Here is a 12866-nt window from a genome sequence, read left to right as displayed (position 1 = left end):
AATTACATAAGTATTGTCATTGAATTAGTAGCCTACATCAAAAATGAATATGCAAGGTACATGGGCATATATTACAAAATGCATAATTAACATAAATAAACATGTGCACATTAATTCAATTCATGGGTTGGTTTACAGTCTGCACAAGCGCACTGTTTATGATTAAATTCGCTCTTTACATGTGCATACAGTCAATCTGTAGACCAACGCGCTTGCGACACACAGTGTGCTGCAAACACAACAGAAGGGCGTGGCTGTGCGCGCGAGAGCGGGAGGGGGAGGGGCGGCCTGTCACGTGCAGACGTGCATCACGTGACGATGGCTAATCAACGACATGGCTGCAACTGGCGACGCAGCCGCTGCAATGGACAGCATCTCGAGAGCTCCAGCGTCCCATTTGGTCACCCCGAACCCGGCGGCAAGCAGCAGCGCTCCGCCAGAAGGCCCCGAGGACGCTGCGGAGTGTTTACCTGCGGTTCATCGGAAGCCGGGAGCAAACGGTTGCGTACAAAGATCCTTGTTGTTCCTTAGCTTGCTAATGCTAAAGTAGCATCCGAGAAGCCACTCGTTGTTTGTGCTTCCTGGTTTATCTTGCAGATGTTTACACTTTAAGCCGCTTTGTGTCGTGTGTTTGTGACTCTCTGGACCAGCCGTGATTTTTCAATCTGTGCTTTCTGTCTGGTCGTATTCAGGTGGCGATGGCGTTGAGACGGCAGAGGAAGCTGTTGAACCCGCCGAGCTCGATATTAAAGAGTTGTGCACTGACATGTTCGATAAGATGGGCATCTTCCTCCAGGGGGAACTAACAGGTGATTCTTCATTTGTATTTGCATTTCATTTGAAAATCTTTTTTTTTCTCAATGCACCTTTTGATGATTGCCATTTGCAGAAGTTCATCTCAGTTTTGCTCCTTTGCAAATTCTCTTTCCTCAAGACAAAGGCAGTAAATCAAGAAGGCCATACTAGTTTTATAGTCAAGACCACCTAACCCGAGACTGAGTCAGGACCAAGACCAAAACATCCCAAGACAAAACCAATATTTTAGAGAGCAGAGCTCAATCAAGACTTTGAAAATTGTAGTCTGAGACCAAGACTGCTCTCGAGTACAAGACAAAGTTCATATGTACTTTTGAATGATATTATGCATCTTGCAAAAAAAAAAAAAAGGGACATTTTAAATCTGAAGACTTCAATGCCACCCATAGTTTACAAGATTCTTGTATCAGGATGTGCAGGTCTATTCTGCTAAATAGATATAGCCAGACATCAGAAATACAAGTCAGTCGGTGTGAGTCAAGGATTAACTTTCACGTGATTCACATTCAACTTGCTGCTGAAATGTCAAGCAGCTGCCTGTTAATGGTCTGGCTTTCAGCACTGTGATACAGCAGGCCCCTTTCCCATAGTAGTGCTCAAATAGACTGCAGTTTTAAAACAGCAATTGTAGCTAACGAAGACACATAATTTCAATGAACTTGTGACATAATTGGGGCCTGACAGTGGGTGGACATATTCCCCAATGTAAATATGGCCTGTCGCCACTGACTTATAAGGAGCTGTGGTGTCTCGGGTTCAAGCCTATAGAAACAGCATGGGCTGGGTGAGCCATCTCTGAGCATACAATATGCATTCTGGCTGAAATGCTAGGCTTCATGCAAACGATTCAAGAGCCAACAATGATGCCTTCTGGAGGTCTTATGACCTGTTTCTGAGTTCCTCTCTGCCATGTTGGCACTCTGATGGCACTGCTGCCAAAGATTTGTTTTGATGAGACCTTTCCAGGCTTTAATCAGTGGTTGTTTTTGACCTTGTCTGGCCTTTAGCAGAGCCTTTGCTGAGCTTCTTTCTCAAGATGCAGTGATCTCATACATGATAGTTGTTTTCTTGGCACACTTTTGGCCTTTTGAGTAACAATTAAGGCTACATTCACATTGAATTTAAAAGTAGTTGAAATATGACTTTTCTGCCCATGTGTGATCCCATATCAGACCTTTCCTTGGACCACCAGCTCCACCCCTCCTGTACAGAGGTGGCAGCCACTATTGGCTCTGCTGAAGGCTGTTGTTTCCCGAAATCTTCATCCTTTCTGATAATTTTCATGTTGCATAGATCTTCACATGCACCTTGTGTATGGGTCTCTGTAGTTTTTATTTGCAGTATTTTAAAGCCCTTCAATCGTATAACAAGACACAGCAAATGTTGGTGGCTTATCATACCTCTGATATAGATTATGAAGTCACCCTCCATTGCACACAGCTGACATTTGACTGGATGAGTCTGATCACATCCAGTACTTTATTCTATTTCGTGAAGCCAAAGTGCTTCTGTTATGCAGAACTATGTGTAACATCGGGAGATGACTATTAAATTCCACATATAAGATGGCACTTTTCCTCCCATTATTACTCCAAAGCACTGTGTAATAAAACTCACTGTGACTTCATGAACAGTACAATGAGTCATTAATCAAAAAGAGTTGCTTGAAATTTGATGGAATTGGAACGATGCTGTCTTCTCTGAGAATCAAAGACCCCGATGAACAGTTCTAATTCATTGAGTTTATCCCTTAGAAATTAAGGCATTAACAAATTGGAATTAAAAATGTTTACCTCATGTTGTCCAAGTCTTAAATCTGTGGATTCGGTTTTTCTTCACTTTTCAATGTCGACTGTGTGCTCTCAATAATATCAATCCAATCTTCTTTTTTTTTTTTTACTTCTCAGCCACGTGTGAAGACTATCGCCTTTTGGAGAACATGAACAAGCTCACCAGTCTGAAGTACATGGAGATGAAGGACATCAGTATCAACATTGGACGCAACCTACAAGATCTCAACAACAAGTGTGAGTGACATATTGCATGTACAAAAGCCTTGAATCAAAAAATAGCAACATCGTCTCTCCACACTGTCTCTGGTCTATACTTCAATGTCAGAAAACTCCTGGCTGACTCAGTTTTCTTGCTTCAGATGCAAGTCTGCAGCCCTACTTGGACCAGATAAATCAGATTGAGGAGCAGGTGTCTGCACTGGAGCAAGCTGCTTACAAACTGGATGCATATTCCAAAAAACTGGGTAAGACGGTTTCTGTACCGGATCTATGAACATGATCTTCCAAAATAAAATAAAAAAATACCATTCAAGGATAATCAATCTATATATTTGGTATATTCAGTAACAATTGCAAGTGTCTGCATAGATGGATGTATAGACATACACACGGAAGTCTCCAGAGCACTAAAATTTAACTGTAAGACTTATACACACCCAACATGATTGAATAAAATAAGTTATGAAACAATTCTAATGCCAAATCAATTAAAATGCAGTTAAAAATGTCTATTTCCTAAGGTAGTATAAATGCATGTATATGTACATTAACTCTTTTTTTTTTAATGTATATAATGCAAATGCGTTTTGAAATCATGGAATGATTAGAAAAAAAATAAAACACCTAAAAGGAAATGAAACACTGAAAAATAAACAAGTATTCGGGCATAAAATAACATTTTGCAGAGCGCTCGACAAAAGTAATTGGCAACTTAATGGCAACCAATTTGTATGAGCAAATGAGATTGGAGTCAATGTTTAGTATTATCATTGGGATTTTTCCTTACTGATTGATTTAATTGTCATATTTCCACATATTCTGGTCATTCATGCGTGTTTGCATGACAACATGGTCATATTGGGTTATTTTCAGTGTGCCCACTGTCCAGTTTGGCATCAGTGATGCAGACTAATAAGCAGAATAGAAGCTTTTTATCAGCTTATGTACCAACAGATGGCGCCGTGGCGCCACAGACATTATCTGACGAGCAGTTCTACTGGCAGCTTGTACATTCCGCCAGACATGCTGTGGTTGTGCTCTTGTTTCCACGACAGTGAACAATTCTACTTTCCTTGTTTTTACAGAAGCCAGATTCAAAAAACTGGAGAAGCGATGAAGGCAGCGAGGAGGCCGACTGACGGCGATCCTGCCTTCACACTTTCCTTCACCCTGCCTTGTCTTTTGCTTCTATCTGCCCTCTGGAGCCAGATGCTTCGGAAAGGATGTGAACCGAGACTGAAACAACAAACACTCGGTCACTTTGACACCAAGAAATGGACATAGCCGGACGCAGCTTGAACGCACATGAATTAGTGCTGCACTGTTGGCTTTGATTGAACCAGAACACCTGATTTTGGCAGCAGTCCTACAGTAGAGGGGTATACAATGTCCGCCTGTATACCTTTTGGAGACATTTTTTATGTCAAGCACTTCTCCCTGATCTCCTGGGGTTCCCAAACTCCATGATAGGATACACTAGCAACCACGTATCACAATGGACCTCTGGAGATTGGCAGGGTCTTCATTCCACAAAGTGTCGAACATTTATTTGTAAAGTCAATAACCTACATTTGATAGCATGTTCAACGATACGCGTTGCCATCTCATCTGGCAAAGTTTCAGGTACAGAGCGCTTACATTTTCACTGAGCAATTGTATCCTGAAGTTTACGCGGATCATTTGTGTTGCTTCTTTTTGTCATGCCGTGGAAACATCAGCACAAACTAGTTATCTCAGAGGGAGATTCTGGAGGATAGAAGCTACTGTGTAGAGAGCAGCTATTGAAGACACTGGTTCAGAAGATTGAGTTAAATTCACCTTGTTTGAAGAGATTGTCATTTGGTATGAATAAGTTATTGTATGTTTACCTGAGCTTTCTGAAATAAATCGTCGTGTGTATAATTGCGGGATTCTTTTCAACGTAATGTCAAACAATGTGGCCCACAGAACCAAACAAGCACAAAGTAACATATAGACATTAGACATATACACATATAGACATACATTTTCTTCTTATTTATTTATTTTTTTTAACTTCCCAATTTATCCACTGGGTGTCACGATAATCCAGTAAGAGTAAAGCACAACTAATCTGACTAGCAGCACGCATGACTGAACAGGAAATCACAATGTTAATTAGTGAATTAGCATTAAAATCATACAGGAGGAGGGGATTTGTGACATGTGGGCTAAAGAATGCAAAAAAAACCACAACAGGCTTTTTTCTACATTACCCTGAATACAACGGTGTCAGTATCATTTCAAAATGCATTTATGATCAAAATTTGTACTTGTTCCATATAGTTTTGGGAGCCGCTGCATTGAATGTGAACATTTTAGGGATTTCATTGTACTTATTTGCACTTAAACCAAGGGTACATTTTCTCAGTGCTGGTTTTTAATTCATTTCTCTTGTTTGATTGAAAGCAAATAAGGCTGTATTGTATTGGTTTGAGTTTGATGCCACTGCTATAAATGAACCCACCTCTGACAGCAGATGGCGGTGTTGCACTATGAGTTGCAGTGTGATTGCAGGATGAGGTTTTTAAAGCCCCGATGTGAGAGTCTTGGACTCTTTATAAAGAAGTTTACGCTTCTGTGTTTTAAGACAGAACAATGCAAGCGACGTTGTAAAGGTGGGCGACAAGTACCTCTGCCTGTGTGTGTGTGTGTGTGTGTGTGTGTGTGTGTGTGTGTGTGTGTGTGTGTGTGTGTGTGTGTGTGTGTGTGTGTGTGTGTGTGTGTGTGTGTGTGTGTGTGTGTGTGCTCTCAAAACCTGAGCTTCCACCTGAACAAAAGTTCGCAGAACACTGTTTGCTACAGCCAACAGATTATTTAAACTGATAGGACCTCCCTCGTGCGTGTGTGTGTGTTCATGCACATGTAAACGTGTGTATTTGTGAAAGTCCTAATCTAAAACAGGTCTCTGTCATTAGTTCTGTCGAGGCCCTGGCACAGAGGGAGCTCATTATTCATACTGTAGCATTATTTACTGTTGCACTATGATCCTTCCATCTTTCCCCTTCCCAGCCGTTTTCCAGGACCCTGGGGCATAAATTCAGCTCCCCTCCAGAAAGCTCTCAAATCAGGTCTATTAAATGATTTTGGGCTGTTTTCTGAGAGCTGAATGTGAGTGCCAGGAGCCAGTCAAGCGTGGAGAAGAAGGTAACATACTAATCAGAGGTAAGGCGTTCTTGTATTATGTAGTTTTGGGAAGGACAACAAAACTTGAACATGCTGTTGCAATATAATTTGGGTGTAGTATATTCTCTGCTAAGTGTGTGGCTTTCAGGCCTGGTGGGTGAAACTTACAAAAGACAGACTTTGGATCGGTTTCTCGGGCCTTTATTGTAGGTGTGACTGATTAAAATCTGATGCTGAGAGGAAGAATAAAGGAAACAACCTATAATAGCCATGTTTTCACGAGAAAGTGCTGTTATTGTAAGGTGCTGCCTTTACACAAGAGGAAGTAGTGAAACAAAAGGAATGCACGTCATAATAAATGCTGTGATGTGAAGAAATGAAGATAGATAGAGAGAGAGATCGAGAGATCAAGTTTCTTCTTTGCCATAGATTTCCTTCAAAAATCCTATATGGATGTGATTCCATGAACTAGATGAGACTTCAGCCCAAAGCATCATACAACATTGTAGGGACAAGTGAGTGAGAATGTACAGTATATCAGCAGAAACTCTTCAGTTCTGAACTTCTGCACCTCTGCAAATGTTTGGTCCTGTTAAAAGGGAGTTTTTCTTTTCCACTGTTGCACATGTGGAATAGTTGCATTCTCTGCAAAAATGCCTTGGGGTTCACTGTGTTGTATTTGGGGCTGCATATGTAAAATTGAATTGAATTGAGCAATAATGACGGTCAAAAATGTAACAAACTTCACCGGTAATACTGCTGAGAACTCACAACATTACTTTTAGTATATTCCTGATGTTTTGCCTCTGGCAACCTAACGTTGTCACTCCACTCCCAGCTCACCACATGAATCCCTGCAACACAAAATCTGGAACCAATAAAAACAAACAAGACATAACATGTTTCCTGCCATTTTAAAGGTGCTGGAGAACAAATATACATTTGAGTGGAGCCTGACTCTTTCTACTTGTATTTACTTAGTGAATCGGTTGCCTTAACTTTACTTCAGTAAATTACTTCTTGAACTTAATTGTGTTTGTCTTCTCTCACTGATGTAACTTCATCACATTTCCCTCTGTATCAGCTCATAATGTTCATCTTTCACCTGCGTTCAGTTACTAGTAAACTCATTTTTCAACCTGTTGCTACCTAAAGACGAAATATGAGGTTGCTTCTGTTCTATTTTACCAAACCCTGTTGCTTTATGGATTCCCATCCACACTGTCAATGCTGATTCTCAGCACTGACATTCAAACAGCAGGAAACACTGCAGACGGTGAGTCCTGTTACTCACAAAAATGGTCTAAAAACGTCTTACAAACCTCATCTTTGCTACACTGCTTGCTTCTGTACAGAAAGGTTGGGACAATGCAGCATGTTACCTGTAATCTCAAGGGACATACATACTGTATCACCAACAGAGGAATCAAACTGACTGCCTGATGTCCAGCCAAACAGATGCCACAAAATACTGTAAATATACTAATCTCAACAAAAGAACTGCCCACGTTCAGATTTTGTTCTCGAATGATATTACCTAAGGTTAATTTGGTTCGACAAAGCTACAGAGATTTGAAGAAATGTGACTGAGCAAGTATCAAATACATGTCCATCATCAACTGAAGCAAAAAGACTTCTTTTCCCTTGAGTCTCAAGTAGAGCTCAGGCCAGCTAACAATAACCGGGCAGGATGCCACACCACACTGTTGTGTAACTGACAAGCATGCAAGAAGATTGGGGATTTTTTTTTTTTTCCTTTTTGCCAGTGTTCATGAATGAGAGCGAACAAAGACGCTCACAAAGTCATTTTCAAACCACATTTGTTCATTGTTTTTCAGCCTTTCTCAAAGTTAGCATTTCACATAATTGGGTAACGTCTCCAATCGTAAGTTGTATTGTGAAATATCTCTTTATTCCTTTGTCTTTCACTCATTTTCACACAAGCAGACACCAATGACATAAACACCCACTGCACTTTAAGCCGTTTAAATACCCCATAGCCCTGTAAAGTGGTGACGCTATAAAGGCAACCAAATGGCCTGAGATAAATGGCAATGAGGTTCATGTTTACATGCATTTCAAAGAAGCCAATAGATCTGGGAGGTATTTAGGTGCAAATATGAGCCACATGTGAGATCTGAAGAACTGAGTCCAACTTAAAATACCTTCTTCCAGAAGGGCATGAAAAGCCACATGAGGTCAGCTTTTGGCACTGCCGTCCTTCACTTCACGCTAACGCTCTCACCTTCATCATACACTTTGCACACATGTGAGGTTTCACAAATCCTATTTGTGCCCCGTCTGACCTTTCTGAAACTCAAATCAAAGAGCCAGCGTCTGTCAAATGTGTGCTTCTTGGAACACTTTGAGCAGTGCTGAGCGAAAGCAATCCATTTTGATTATGCCAACATGTCCACACGACCACTCCATGTCTACAAATCTGAGAATGTAAAATGAGTCCAGATGGGATGGTGGCATAAAATTGTAGGTGCAGCATTATTCCGAGTGTGGGAGCGAGCCCAGCCGTTCCCAGCAGGTGGGCAAAGTCACGGTGTCAGACTGTGGCTCCGGCCTCAGATCCGGCTCCGCTTCATGGGGACTGAGGATCATTCCTCTGCAGGAAGTCATAACTAACAACACCTGAGAACTGTCCGGTGTAATCCGGGTTCAAATGTGATATTAGTTGAGTCCTGGTGTGTCTCCACGTGTGCTGATGTTGTTTGTGTTCCCATTCTGACTTTGTATGAAGAGTCTTCCTTTCATGTGCGACACATCCAGGCACCATGTCTAAATGGACTCAGCATCTCTCAGACCCCTTCAGAAGACCACTCAGACTCTTCGGCACCACAGCCAATCAGTGTTTGTCTGTCTGCATGTGTGCTGAGTGCACACAGTCACTGACAACAACCTGGGAGGACATGCCATCCACAAAACATATTGAATCCCTGTCATATTACTATAAACTGTCATGGTACTGCTGCTCCCTTTACCAGAAAAGGACAAGGGTTCATACAGTATTTAAAAGGCAGGTGATGCGATTCACCATAGATTCACCATGCAGTAGACTTTTCTCACCTTACTTTTATTTGATCAAATCGTTTCAACTTCAGAAATGTTTTTCAAGTTTTAAACTGCATTTTCTCTGCCTTCACCTGATGTTTCACTTATAAGAATTATAATTTTTTTTTTTGTACAAATTAGGTCATTCAGATAAAGAAGCAGGAGATACCTGCAGATTGTGTTCTGCAAATAGTGTCTTGGTTATTGAATCAGCTTTGAACATTTTGTATTACTTAATTGAGAAATTAAGTGCGAGCCACTGTTCTGAATGAAACTGGTCCAAGTTTTTAAAACAAAAACAAAAACACAACCTTTAAAATGTATTCCTCTGATATGAATAATTTCAGATGACATTGTAAGCTTCAGATTTTAGCTGGGATTTTAGAGAAAGTGTTTTAAATGCGACTCTTGGCTTCATGTGTCAACATGACATTTCAGAGAAGTTTCAGCCTGTAAAGTTTTAAATGAGATGAAATGGTGCACTAATCATTGCAACACTGGCGCCAAAGCAAAATAGATGCTTTGCGGTTATAATGGCAAAACATGTTTAAAAAAAAAAAGTATTGAAATTTGAGTTTGGGCAGCAGAAGCCTTTTTCTGGGGATTACTCTCCAAACACATACATGTAATAAGAGCGAAGGCTCCATTCATGCTTCACAAGTTTCTTTTTATTAAATGGATGGTGCATGCTTATGACATTTTATTCTGGCACATTCACGTCCACTCTTGTACGTAGTAGCTTGTGTTTTCGTTATCAGCAAACAGCATCGATTAATCTGCACAAAGCGAACTTCATGTTGTTTCCAGAGTTATTCGATTCATGTCATACAGAGTAGCTGGCTTATAAGAGTGACAGTGAGACAGTTTGTAGCCTGCTACTGACCAGTGATGATCTGTTTCTCCAATTTAATTTGTTTCCATTAAAGCTACTTGAGACTATTATAAAATAAAAATGGTTCTCTTGATGACTTTTCAATTGTAAATGTTTTTAGTTTGAGGGCAGGTTCTTTCTGAAATGACTTACTTTACACTTGTGGATGAGTTTCTTTCCATAAAGGCGTTTTGTAAACACTGACATTTTGATATGGAGATGGAAAAGAAGATTTAGTTTGTTTGGACTTTTGTTTTGTTTGAAGGTTAAGTTTGTCAAAAAACAAACAAAACAAACGACAGTTTTCTCAACAACGGTTTTGTAATTATTGCTGGTTTAATATTATTATCCAAGACAGAAACCCTGTTCACTTGTATTCTACAGTGTCACTCATTATTCCGATAAGAACACCAAATAAACATTAAATGCCACAGGGATGTGTGAATATCTTTTAACATCATTGCAATGATAAATCTAAGACCTCCATGTTTGAGTCATAAGGGGGGGATTCATGGTAGGGCCAATGGCTTCCTAACAAGTCACATCCTGTTCATCATCAAGATTGAAATGTCAAAGCTTCACTGTAACACTCATAGTGTAAACTTTTCTCCAACACAACAGTTGGTGTGTGCGTGCATTCGTTTCACATTAGCTCATCTCATGACTTATGAGTGCCCGGAAGCCTTTGGTTCATCTTGTCAAAAGAAGGATTCAGGGTCTCCCAAAAGGAAAAAAAAAGGACAGTCAGAAGACAATGATTTATATTAGGCATGTCATCAGAAATAATACATACAAAGATATTTAAAACATTCAGTACAGACACATAATTAAATGTGGTCATCTCGCTCTATGCCTTGTACTGGGTCATTTAAGACAAAGAAAAAAAAAATGGTTGAAAGGACTTTACTACAAACGTCTGTGCAAAAATGAACAGCTTTAATTCCCGGCCCATTTTCAAGATGCTCCTTTTGACTGAATGACAAAAAAGCATGCAACACTTGTTGTTTAAACAGACTAAACTAAACATGCACCATCCAAACTACATTAAAACTAAAAAAAACGAAATTAAACAAATATTTTCAGGAAAGTTTCTGTGAGTCACTGGGTTCATTTTTTGTGGATGAGACGATTCTCATAGCGCTGCTTTGTTGCTTATACCTATGTTCTCTTGAGGAGACCTGGTTCAGGCCTTCCTATGTGGAGTTTGCATGGTCTCACTGAGCTTGACTGAGTCTTTTTTAGGAGCTTCAGCTTCCTCCAGCAATTTCAGTAAACGCTAATTAGATGAGTTGATGTTTCTGGACTTCTGCCCACAGTGACCAGTGTAAGTGCAGGCTCCTTACGATTCTACCCCGACTAAAGCCACAGTCGAAAATTAGTGGATGAAGATACAAGATGAGTAAACACAGATTATGTTAATTTGCCTGAATAAATAATGGATTACATTTTTATATTTTTCATGGCTCCAAGCAGGCTGAAAGTACTTTACAATGTTAATCCCATTCATGCACACATTCAGAGTATAATAATAATAATAATAATAATAATAATAACAAAATATAAAATGAAATTTGAAAATATTACAGTTCATGTTCAAGTTGAAGATGTTTTTATTTTTAATCCTCTTGAATTTGTTTTGACTCCTTTCTAATCAACTTTTCTCTTAAAATGAAGCGTATCATGTGAAGACAACAGGAAACCATGTAAAACTTTCTGTTTCGCGTTAACTTCGTGTGCATGCGAGTAGTGTGGAAGAGCAATTCAACAGAACATTGAATTAGACATGCTTTTATTTTCCCCTCCTCAGAAGCGTCATCAGCAGTAAAAGGAGGAAGAAAGCCAAAAGCACAAAATGTGCAAGGACACACAGACTTTTGCGAGACTTATTAAATACATATTTACGGCTTAATAATTGAAGAAAATGAACAGTTAAACTAGATTTAATGTGATTTCATGAGTGGTTATATTATACTCACCAGATCATCTGTAACTGCAGTAATCTTTCTCTTTGTTTCTCACCACTTCATCTCAGTGTGAATGAATGAGCTTTGGCTCATTGTCCCAGCTCAGCACACCACCAGAGTGCAGTCCAGGTCGTCTGGCTGCAATAATATTTGCCATAATCACCAAGAGAACATAAACACACCGGCACCTGGCTCAGCTCGGCTACCTGCTCACCTCTTCTGTATGTGTTACTCTGTAAGCAGGTGCTGCTACAGAAACCGTGTGCTCAGGTCAGGGCGAGGTCGGCTGTTGGCCTGCCAAAAATAGCGACTGCCTTCTTTTGTTTTTTTTTCATGGTCTCACTTACCAACTTCTCCAATGTATTTTAAGGGGTTCTCCTGAAAAGCTCATCACATTCCATATTGCTGACTGAAAAGACCAACAATCAAATCAATCAGGTGACAAATGATCTATGAGTTACTTATGACTTATTATTAAATGTGTTTTCAAATATATCTGCTATAAATGTGTAATCTCTTTACACAAAACAATACTTACCATACCAATCGTCAGGATTTTAATACATTTTAATTATTGCCAGATTCTAAAAGTAAATTGGTAGACATGATTTACATTGAAAGCTCATTTACACTGGACCTTCCAGCTGTCTTATATACTTGCATTTTAAAACCCAGAGTTGCAGTGTGCTTGAGCCGTTCCCAGCTGACCGTAGGTGAAGACAGTTTACACCATGGACAGGTCAACAGTCCATCACAATGTAAACACATGGTCTCACTCGCTCATATTTACATCTACGAGGAAGTTCAGAGTCACCAGTTCCCTTCAACTGCATGTCTGGGGATCATAGTTAATGGAGAAAATTTACACATGCACAGGAGGAACATGCAAACCCAGACTCAAACTGTGCATATCCTCGCTGTGAGGTATAATAATAACCACAACACCTCTGTGTGGCCCAGACAGGAACAACTTGTACACCTGATGGACTGATCATTTCC

The 12866-nt window shown here is 40.0% G+C and overlaps 1 protein-coding gene across 1 annotated transcript; it reads left to right on the top strand.

The window, feature by feature from the left end:
- Positions 1-334: 334 nt before the first annotated feature.
- Positions 335-4695, top strand: bloc1s2 (biogenesis of lysosomal organelles complex-1, subunit 2; the record flags this gene model as incomplete). Its single annotated transcript, XM_080505831.1, has 5 exons — positions 335-500; positions 693-809; positions 2724-2843; positions 2969-3073; positions 3914-4695. 5 exons carry the CDS (start codon positions 335-337, stop codon positions 3943-3945), a joined length of 540 nt encoding a protein of 179 aa, XP_080361957.1. The 3' UTR covers positions 3946-4695.
- Positions 4696-12866: the final 8171 nt, after the last annotated feature.

This window comes from Blennius ocellaris (assembly GCF_963422515.1).
Source record: "Blennius ocellaris genome assembly, chromosome: 12".
Classification (NCBI taxonomy): Eukaryota; Metazoa; Chordata; class Actinopteri; order Blenniiformes; family Blenniidae; genus Blennius; species Blennius ocellaris.
Note: the sequence above shows the minus strand (reverse complement) of the source record. Positions and strands in the feature narration are given on the sequence as shown.